General features: G+C 44.0%; 1 protein-coding gene across 2 annotated transcripts in view; it reads right to left on the reverse strand.

Moving 5' to 3' along the window:
- CC2D1B (coiled-coil and C2 domain containing 1B) overlaps positions 1-11,018 on the reverse strand; it is a 28,044-nt gene extending 17,026 nt beyond the window's left edge. Inside the window, exons 1-7 of one of the 2 annotated variants that reach the window (XM_053984526.1) lie at positions 10,978-11,018; positions 10,550-10,654; positions 7,447-7,588; positions 4,629-4,738; positions 3,761-3,880; positions 2,528-2,665; positions 390-651 (exon numbers count right to left, since the gene is read on the reverse strand). In XM_053984526.1, coding sequence (XP_053840501.1) covers positions 390-651; positions 2,528-2,665; positions 3,761-3,880; positions 4,629-4,738; positions 7,447-7,588; positions 10,550-10,615 — 838 coding nt within the window. In that variant the 5' untranslated portion in view covers positions 10,616-10,654; positions 10,978-11,018. Of the gene's footprint in view, positions 1-389; positions 652-2,527; positions 2,666-3,760; positions 3,881-4,628; positions 4,739-7,446; positions 7,589-10,549; positions 10,843-10,977 lie in introns of those variants that run through there. The other variant, XM_053984527.1, reaches the window with a different exon arrangement.
- Positions 11,019-11,104: the final 86 nt, after the last annotated feature.

An 11,104-nucleotide genomic window follows, 5' to 3' on the forward strand; every position in this document is an offset into this window, starting at 1 on the left:
TTGTCCCCTTTTGCTGTAAGTCACAACAGCCATCTTACAAATATCCTTTTTCCTCCAGTCTCCAGAAGTCCCATCCAGCATAACAATTCCATTTTTCCCAATTGAAAGAAAAAAATATTAGGTCTTTAATCAGTATCTCAAAACTCTTTAAAGGCTGGAATTCCACATGTCAAATAATGAAGGAGAAACTGAGGCACAGAAGTAGTTAAGGATACTGATCCAGTGCACAGAAGAGCTCTAAAACAATAACTGATTCCACTGCCAGAAACTCAGCATTCCATGGACAGCTCCGAGATATTCAGCAGGAAGTTCCAACTAAGCAGTGCTTTGCTACACTCAACACAAACATCAGGGAAGCTGCAACTGCTTCTCCTCTCAGATCACAGTACCTGTTTCCACAGTAGGATCAGCAGCAGCACGACCTTGCAGAGACTCTGATTCCAAATGCTCCCTTGCCTCAGGAGAAGCCTTCTGCTCATCATCTGCAGCAGAGTCAGCTTTATTCTCTGGTGAATCTCCTGAATTCTCCAGCTCCACTCCCATGGCTTGAGGTACGTAAGAAGAACTCTTTCCTGTTGCAACTGGAGGTGGCATTTCTTCCTCATTGATTTTTTTGCCTTTCTTCACTGCAGCCAGCATGGTTTCCAGTGTCTGGCACAGAAGGAGCAACAGAGTCAACAGGCATTTTCATCCAACGGGTTACTAGCATACAATCATTAGAAGACAAATTCATCCCCTTATATGTGACAGGCTCTGTCACACACACCACCACAGTGGTGCAGCACAGTGCAAAGGTCTTGTTACTCAAACCAGGTAACTGCAGGTACCTCAGCCCCCAGAATTATTGGAGAGCTGATGTGATCCACTCAGCTTTGTCACAGAAAGTCACCAAGGAAGCCATTTATACCAACTGTAGATGGATTTTGTGCGTCTTTAAAATGTAATAAAATATGCTATTCTGAAATGTCATTGCCTATATGGATCCAGGGAAGGAAGGGGTCTTCAAACCTATTTAATGCAATGAGAAAAACCATTAAATACTAATAAAGGAAATGGACCTTCAGCTCACCACCTATGGTAAGGAACTCTCACCATCTCTAACTTGGGTTAACTGCTGCTCATTTTTCTAAAACCCCTCCTCCTCCCCAAGTATTACCTTCCTCAGTATTTTTATTTTTTAAATTTAATTTGAGGTTCAGACAAAAGACCACCATGCACTCCAAGTCAAAACAAAAGTTTTACTTCTTTAATCTTCCAAAGAAACTGAAATGGAAGCACAGAAAGACAACAACAACAAAATCTCATCAGTGCCAGAATCACTGCTATTTTTTTTTAGCCACGGCATTGTCTGACCTATTGAGTAGCAGTGGCAGAGATACTTTGAAATGACTGCATGTGAGACTGGGGTTCAGACCAGCAACCCACAGGCAGCTCCCTCTTCTCCACACAGGGGTGACAGACTGAAATTGAAGTTCACAGTTCCAAGAACTACATATAAAAGAGAGCTCTACACCAATTATTGGCATATAATTTTGCCAATTAAGTAGCTGTGAAGTGAGATCTGGTCTATTATCCTCAGTTACACTGCTTAGGCACAGGGAAACTCCCTACCCTGAAAAATGAAGGAAGTGGCACACTGCACTAAGCTCATGATTGGATAGAATAGCTGGTTTGCCCATTCCTGTGGCTCTCAGAAAGGCCAGGTGGTTTTGTGTACATTCCTGTCAGGGCTGGCAGGCAGTGGACACACAGAGACATCTTTCATGTGCTTTTTCTTCCCCGAGTTTGGCCTCAATTGCTCCCTTTGTACCCCAAGACACCTGGTAGCCAGTGAGCCATTACATCCTGCCCCAGTGCACAGCCCTGAGCTGTACAGCTTTGCTGCTGCCTGAGGTGATGCAGGAGAGCTGCTGAAAGCAATGGGGAGAGAAAGGCCCTGCCCAGCAGTGAACAAGCACTGCAGCTCACTGCAAGCACGCCACCTGCCTGGAACCACGAGAGGCTGGAGAGACTGCTCTTTGCCGCAGTTCTTAATTGCCTTCATCAAAAATCCTGCTCTATTCCTTTTCAAGCACAGCCAACACACTCAGGGAAAGGCACCACCTCCCTTTGTTAGACAGAAGTTAGTGGAAGGTTAGTACCTAAGGGAAGGCAGCAGTGATGAACTGCAAGGTGTATGTGCTAGGAAAACTCCTAAACTTTGCTTTAAGGTAACACTAAGCAGTCACCGGTCAAATTCAGATCGAGGCAGGTGGGTTTAACTTCAGCGTGTACACAAACCCTGCCTCCAGCTACCACCTGCCACATTCAACAGAAACAAAGTTCAAAAGGCAGCTGAAGCCGCCCTTTATCTGTGTGTTTGCTGTATCAGGTGGGTAGTCAGTAACAACAAATGTTTTCAAAGTAACACTGGGCAGCACATGAAAATTTCGCTGCCCTGTCAGCAAACTCACCCAGCTGGGAAGACCACACTTCAGAGAGCTGACTTTGCCTCACCCTCACTCACATCCTGGTGATCCCAACTCACCTTCAGGCCTCTCTCGTACCGCCGTATTTTGGCGCTCTCCCCCGACTCCTTGGCGTTAGAAATCGCCGTCCTGTAGTCAGCAATTCTGCCCTCAAGTGTCCGTTGTAGCTCACTGGTAACAGCAGGAAGTGAGGAGGTCTCAGAAAAAACAATAAAACAAATCAAGAAAACTTATTTCATCCAGCTAGACGAGTTTTCCCACCGCACTGAAAAGCAAATACTCCTCTTCTACACCACACACACCCTGCTGTGAACTGAGTGCAGGAAGGAACAGCCCCTAAAACAGAGGAGCGTTTGTGCTGTGCTAACGGGCCCTGCATCCACCTCTGGGCTCTCTCAAAAGCCTCACAGAGAAGAATGGGAGGGGAGACTTGGGAAACTCTCACTCACAGAGTAATTGGAGCCATGTGGTCGGTGAGTAGGTGAGGAGAACACTAAAGCCTCTCAAACCCCACAAAACAGAGGGTGTGAAGAGGTATTTTGGCACAAATCTTGACTTATTCTTTTCTTATTTTTAAACCATGCTAGTTTGCTCCCTTCTGGGCTTCAACCTGGTTTTACAACAAGAGCTCTTTTTCCTCCTCCTACAGCCTGGAATTAGTTCAGTGACAAAAGCAGCCTAAGCAAAGTCATGAGCAGCTACTCACAAACTCTCCATAGCCACAGAGACCCTGCAGATGGCTCCTGATGCAATTATTGCCATTATCTCTATAGAAACCTCTCAATCCCATTTACTAATGGAGCCAGTGTACAAGGCACTGGAATCTGTGGCACACAACAGAAACATGCCGTGACTTAATAAAGGATTTGACTGCATGAGGACTGACAAATTAAGCTGAAACAGATAATGCTACTGAGAAAAAATCCAAAACTATTGAGTTATATCATGTCTCACCATTTCAGCACACTGCTCAATACTCAGGGAGAAGATACCAACTCTGGAAGCCTGCAGTGCAGTCTGCATGCTCCTATGTACAATGAGGGACAAGACATTCTTGTCTCCAATTGTTTACCTCTTCAGTTCTATGCTAACATCAGAATTCATCCCTGGAACAAAGCCAAAGGATAACCTGCACCCATACAACACTGCTTTCCCTGGAGGAAACAGCAAGAGTGTAGGTTTTTCTTCCTTGGAAGACAAGGCCTCCCTAGATTCTTGACAATGACCCTCATACAAGCCACATGACAACAGTGATTCAACAAAACTGCCAGAAACACAAAGTTCATTCCTACCTGTGATTGCAGTTCAGGTAGTTCAGCTTCTGGTTCAGTTGGGGATGGCTCTGTTGCTGTCATTTCATCCTCACAGCTTCCTGCTTCACGTTCTTCATCCAGAACTTCTTGCAACTCTGCCTAAGGTAAAAGTAAGAGCCAACAAAAAGCTTTTCCTCAAAATTTTCTCTGTCCTCAAAAGACAAAAATAAAATCAAGTCTAAAGTGCCAAAAGCTGTGGATAGATCTTGAACCCAAGTGAAGAGTCTGAAGATCTGCTATTCCAGTATTTTTTAAATTCAATTTTATTTTTTATTATTTAAACTGGTTCCAGATACCCCTGAAAAGCCAAACTGCAGCCCCAGGATCACCACACAAGTTCATGACTGGAGATCTGAAGCTGGAGAAGTTCAGAGAAGTACTTTTACAAAGATTATGCAAACCTAAATTTCAAATTTCCAAAAAGCCTCTACTAGCAATGGCAGTCAAAACCACTGCTTAACACTCCTTCCCTAAACCCTGCCAGTTAGATGAATCATTGAAACAACAAAGACTTTCTTGAGGTGTTCTCTCAGGCCAAGCACTGCTTGAAGCAGTAGCAAAATGGTGGCAGACATCACTTTAAGGAGACAGTCCCTGGCTGTCCTTCATCAGCTGACAGGGAATGGGATTCCTGCTCTTCCTCGATTGTCTAAGACCCCCCACACATATAAATGTTAGGAAACACTCTGCTGTGCAGGGGAATGGATCCTGCAAAGACTTGCATCTAATGGTGCTTTTGCAATATTTTAGCTTCTCATAAAGTTAACAGACATTTTTGCTAAATGCAGTTCTGTTAAAAAAATACAAAAAATGCATACTAAAACTATTTGCTAACAGTTATGCATACCAACAGGTCTGTATCTTTCTCCAAGTCTTCATCATCTGCATCTTCCTCTTCATTCAGGTCCTTCATACACTCTGCAGCCATCTTTTCAATATGATCCATGGGCAGAGGAGCTGTAAAAGGAAATCCCAAGGAGCCATAAACCATAAAGAATAGTTATGCACTCACCAGGTATAAATCCTGAAGGAGCTGCTACCAGCTGAAAGAAAGAAGTGCCCTCCCCTCTTGTGCCCCCTTTATTGCACAGTGTCATAGGTAACTGAGGATGGATTTATTGATGGATGAAGAATAAAGACTGGGAAGTGAGCACCCAGGAAAAGCAGCACTGGTGTTTCTGCTATGACAGTTGAGGCAGGCAGTAAGCCACTTGCACATTTTCTGCACTGCTGTCTCGTGATGATGAGATTCAGCCTTTTCCAATTTTTTCTTGGCTCCTTCATTTTGCAATTTTGCTTCTGGTCTTCATCCTCCTAAGTAGAGAAAACTCTACTTAACTTCTCATTGCTGAGTTCTCATCTCTGCTTCATCCTGTGCCAACCGTATCTTCCTAAACTATCAACTTCCTCCACATGCTCTCCAAGGTGAGGTTGCTTGCCTACAAATCCCAACAGTCCACGTAAATGCCTCTTGATACTTCCCTATGCAGACACATAACTGTGACTCACCAGAGGCAGTAAAAGCTGCAGAAAATACAGATCTCCAGGACACAGCTTTACAGTCAATTTAAATGGATCCCATTCACTCCCTGCATTTGCTGAATCAGCTGAAAATTAACCCAAGTACAAAACTTTTTCTGTTCAAATAATCTAATTCACCCCATTGGTGCTTCGGTATTTGTATCAAACACGTTGCTTTTAAGTTTGACCCTTAGCAAAACTTGGACTGCAGGCCATATCCAAAGGCTGTGCAGAAAACTGCAGTAGAGGCAAAAATCCTAATCAAGCCTCCTCAGATGGTTTTTCAGCTCTAATCCCATGCAGCAAGATGAGGCCACAATTTCAAACACGTGAGTGGCTGCCCAGCTGGCACTTATCAGAGACAGCAGGGATCTCTGTGCTTAAGATGTTCCAGCAGTGGAGCTTTTGCTGGAGGAGGAGGCCATTCCCCCACACCCATCACAGCTCTAGGATGTAATCCAGGAGGGAATTACTGCACCAGGTGGTCAGCCAAGAACCAAGCACATGAGTTGCACTGGATCCCTTTTTTCTGTCCTTTCCCAGAGAGGATCTGTTTCTCCCCAGTCCTCACTGTAGCTCCTCCTTTCCAGCCAGTGGCCTGCCTGCATCCTGCCCCCACCACTGCACTGGGCCAGGTCTCAGCAGTCCCCAGAGCCAGCTGCCCAGTTGCTCATCCTCCATGAGCTTCTAACCCACACACTTCCAATTCTAACAGGAAAAAAGAATAGCTGCACATTACTTTGGAAAATCCTTTTTTAACCACACATTTAGAAGGCACAATAAATGTTAGGCATAATAAATGTTAATTTTGCACTGCCTGGAGTTTTATTTTCCTCTTATGAATAAAAAGACCAAAACAACAAAATAAGTGACATGAGGGTGAGAGGGATGTCAGCTCTTGAAAAACTGACAACAGTTCAAGAGCTCCTGATACACAGATTCACTCTCAAAACATTATCCTGCAGGATTTAGCCATGAGTAACCTATGTCCAATGGCAGAAGTTCTGCTATATGCCTACTTGCACAATTGTGCTTATCAGCTTTAAGAGTTTACTAAAATTTTGAAATGTGGAGCGTGGAGATGATTTAGAATTTCATTTCAGATACAAATTTGTCCTTTGTCTGTCATCAGCCACTGTGTTTATAGAGTTGTCTTGCCTAAACATTTCAAAATTCTTCATTTCCCTACTGCTCTGTGTGAAGCCCCTTCAAATATTTCATGGAAATTACTGCAGAGCTGCAAATAAGGCTGTAGGTGCACTATCCCTTCCTTCCTGCACCTGCTCACACACCTGTAGGTCTCATTTTCCTTTTCCCACCTCAAGCACTGGCTGCCACCCCAGCTCTCAGACAGGCAGGGAGCAAACCTGGTTCAGCTGAAAAGCTCCCACAAGAAGCCAGGTTTATTTTGGCAGAGGAGCTCCTGAAGCAGCTCACCCTGCAGCTCCACAAACATGGATGTGCTCAGAGGCAGAGCATGCTCACTGAGTGTCCCTCACAGCAGCAGCAGCCTTGGTTTATGGCAGATTACAGCCAGCCTGGAAACCACTGCAGAGCTCCATGCAAACACCACCAGACAAAATTAACAGATGCTTCAAATATTAAGAATGGTAATAGCCCATTCCAAGAGACACTCTAACCTGCATAACACAAGCTACAGGATTCTCCAAGTAATTGCATCAGTATTTGCCTCTGAAAATGGGATTCAGTTTTGGTTACAGACTCCAAGTAACTAAAAATATAATGCTCATTATGTAAATTCATTCTTCAAACAAAAACAGAAGAACAAGCACATGACAAACAACCCACCCCCCATAAGAAACATAATTTCCCTTCTAAAATCATCTAGCGCCTACTACACCTTTTTATGACTTCATATGCTAAAAAAGCATGTCTTAATTTAGTCATTAAATGGGCCAACAACCAGAGATCTTTTTCCTACATCTACAAGAGCATCAACAAAAAAAAAAAACCCAAAACTTTTACATTGTTTGTGGAGTAACAAATTAAACCTTTCAAAGTAAAGGAAAGAGCAGTTGCAAATTCAGCTTCTACTAGTGATAAAAAAAACCAGTTTAGATAAATTTAAAGATTTTTTAGATAAATTTAACAAAGTTAAATTAAATTCAGATACTTTAACTTACTTTTCACTTTTGGTTTTGGTTTTCCTTCTTTCACTTTTGCTCCTGTGATAGCAGCAAGCTCTGCTTCAAGGTCCCCATCATCCTCACCTTCCTCTGCACCCAGAAGCATCTCTTCAGGATTGAAATCCACAAACAGCCCCAGCTGGAGCCAAGGGAAAATAACAATACAGAATAATAAAATACCCTACAGTTAGAACAAAGATGACACTCAAAAACATCACACTGCATGGATTATTTAAACATTTTAATGCATTCTGAATCCTGTTCATTTTTTTTTACAGCCCACTATCATACCACTTCTATTACCACAACAATGCATACCAAGCACTCATAACTGGTGTAAGGTACATAAATCTTAATACCTCACAAGTACTCCCCTTAAAACTCTACACAAACCATTTCTTAAAATCAATCCTGTTTAACAGTCTGACATAACAAGGCAGAGTAAAATGTTTGTTTTACTGAGCCTCATGGAGCAGATAGCATCAGGGAAGTTCAGGGCAGCGCCTCTAACAGCTAAGCTAAAAAATATTCACTCATGGTTCACCACAACAGGTCTGACATCTGCACACTGCAGAGACTTCACCCTTATCTCTTGAAGAAGCTACATTTACAAACACAGAACTGTTCTGTCTTCTTCTTACATCAGTTTCTAAATCCCATAGAAACAAACACAGCCATTAAAACCCAGGAATGCCCACACTGCACTGGAGAAAACCATCAGAACTGGCTGGCACAGATCATCAGCTGAGAGATAACATCTCAGGGAATAGCATTAATAACAGTAATCGGGAGATGACAGTAGGGGTTATCACTCTCTTGTGGCAAAACATTCCAAAGTACATCAAAGGAATCTTGGGGGTCTTAGTCCAAAAGGTATTACTTTAAAATGACATTTCAATCACTGTTTTTGTGTTTCTGGTTAAGATATTAACTGCCCCAGAAAAAAAAAAAAGTATCTTAACTATGCTAAGTTTTTTTATAAACATGAATGAGCAGAATTAGATTCAACCCATGATGTAGGTGAAGCTTTCCCCAGACTTTTCTAAAGCACAAGCCCTTATTGATCCCCACATGGCCAAGGAGGCAGCACTTCAGCTTCTCTCCAGCACAGGAAAAAACATCTGCTGTCCTTATTCTGAGGGTCAGCAATCTCCTTCTATCTTGAGGATCTGAAGTGCTGCAAGAAGCTGCTTGTCAGTTTATAAATTAATGTGAGCAATAGTTTTGGTTTTTTTAAACCCAGTAGGAATCAAACTGCTGGTGGCTACTGCCCTAAAAGATTCTGTGTCCCTCTCTGGACCATTTTATAATCCCAAGGGAGAATGTGAAACACATAGCTGAGGAACACTGATTCCAAGGACCAGCAACAGCACTCAAAATCAGCAGCAGTTTCTTTCCTAGTTCTGATCCTGCCCTTGACATTCCATAAGGCACTGGGCAGATCTGTCAGCCACCCTCTGCCTTATCCATCTCCCAGCTGTAAAGCAAAACTAAAGTATTTGCACACTTGGCTAGAACAGAAAGAAGGTGAGGACAAGATTTAAACAGGAAATATTTGCAATGGTGATCTAAAGATTCGAGTTCTATGGAACACACATAGGCCTTTCATCAGTGTGCAGAACACATCAGGAGCACACAGGACCTGTTCATTACCACACTGCAAGTGTGGACAGTGAAGCAACTGCAGCAACCACAGAAGTCAAGAACACAACTCAGCAGTTCTAGCTCCAGGTGCCAACCCATTCAATAAGGAACATTTCCAATGAAATTAGCAGTACTGAAGCAGTGTTTAATAAAACAGAAAAAATAAGTTATAAAAAGCTTGCAGTTGATACACTACACAACAAAAACCTATTTTAAATTTAATTAATTTGAAAGAAGCCATTTGTTTCAAGAAACACTCATCCATTCTGTAAGACAGGCTGAATAATTAATTGAATTAGAAATCAGTAAAGTATGTTAATCAGATCCTTGAATTACTCTTTGTCTTTTTGTCTTTTTAGGGTGAGGTTTCTTTTTTTTTTTCCCCCAGAAGGAGGAAAGATATTTTCACCTTTTATCTTTCCCCTGCTCAGAGGAACTGAGTTATACACTATCTCTCTCACTCAGAAATGCAAACTTTCACACTAGAGCCACGGTGACATTATGGATCACTAGCAACAGCATTATGCCCTCAGTATGAGAACACTGGTTCCTAAGAAATCACCAAAAGAGAACATGTTAGCTATTTTCTCTGTTCTAATAGCCTGTTACAATCTCTTTTCACATTTCTCTATATTCTTACCGGTTATTCCACCTGTTACTTGCCTCTATTCTACCTTCAAAAGTTTCTGAAATTCCATTCTGGTTCTAACATATTCTTTAACTACACTGTTTTTCCATCAGTTTTCTACCCAGATTTTTGCTTTGACTATATTTCTAGTTTTGACACTGTCACCTGACTCTCTGCACCTGCCAACCATGACTAATTATTGTTTCTCTCCACAAGACTTCTGAAACTCCATCAAAAGGTAGATAAGTAGGGAAAAAAACCTCAACACACAGACACAGGTAAACTCACTTTTATCTACAGGAAAATGGCATATCAGTCTGTTACAAGAAAAAATGACTATAAAAAGGGAAATTAAAATTAACTGTCTCTTGTTTAGCACCTTAATATTCTCTCATATATGTCCCTTAAATTTGTTACCTGATTCTGCTGTTCTTATTTCTGTTTTCTTAGAGATGTAAGGAAAACCTCCACAGAGTCACTGAAGTTATTATTAAACCTCAACATAGCTCGGCTAAGAAAATACTGTAAGCATGAGTCATGAGGTCTCATGCAAAGATTACAGCATTACAACACTGTGCCTTCCCTGCAAGACCTCCATAGCTGCCTATCAGATATTTACTTGAAGAAGAATGCATTAAAGAAGGAAGGAAAACAGGCACCACACAATCTAATTTTTTCCATGATCCTTCAACGCTTTTACCACATGGGAGATTCTGCAGGAAAACAGCAGCGAGAGGTCTGAACGAGACTATCCCGAGGAGCAGTGGGAGTGGGAGGATTCCCTGCCTGCTCTGCAACCACATCTCCCTGGCCCTTTGCCCTCCTTACCTGCTTTGCAACTGCAGCTCCCTGGCCCTTTGCCTGAGGGCTCTTTTTAGGTCTTCTGCCGAGCATGTTGGTTCATGAATTTCAGAGGGCTGTGTCTCTATAGGACTAAGAGCACACGGAACTTAAAAGTCAGCGCCCTGCCTGTGCCAAGGCAAAGCCCGCCGGACGGAGGCGGGCGGCGCGACCCCGCCGCTTGCCCCGGCTCTCCCTCACAGCGCTGCCCCGCCGTGAGGGCAGCGGGGGCAGCGCCGCGGGACGCGCTGCGCGGGGCCCAGGAGCCCGGCCCGGCCCGGCCGCGCTCCGCCCGGGAAGCTCGGCGGGACCCGGCGGGCAGGGCCGGCGCAGGGAGGGACAGCGGGGGCAATGGGCCGGGAGCCGCGCGAAGAACCGCGGAGGGGCCGCCCGGCGAGAGCCCGACCCAGGCTCACCTCGGCTCCCGCCCGTGCGGTCGCAGCTCCGCCCGGCGCGGCTCGGGGTGGGCCCGCCCGCGGCGGCTGCGCGGCTGCGCGGAGGGGCGGGCCCGGCCCGGAGCCACGGCCCCCGGGCTCTGCCCGA

Source organism: Vidua macroura, chromosome 9 (assembly GCF_024509145.1).
Source record: "Vidua macroura isolate BioBank_ID:100142 chromosome 9, ASM2450914v1, whole genome shotgun sequence".
Lineage (NCBI taxonomy): Eukaryota > Metazoa > Chordata > Aves > Passeriformes > Viduidae > Vidua > Vidua macroura.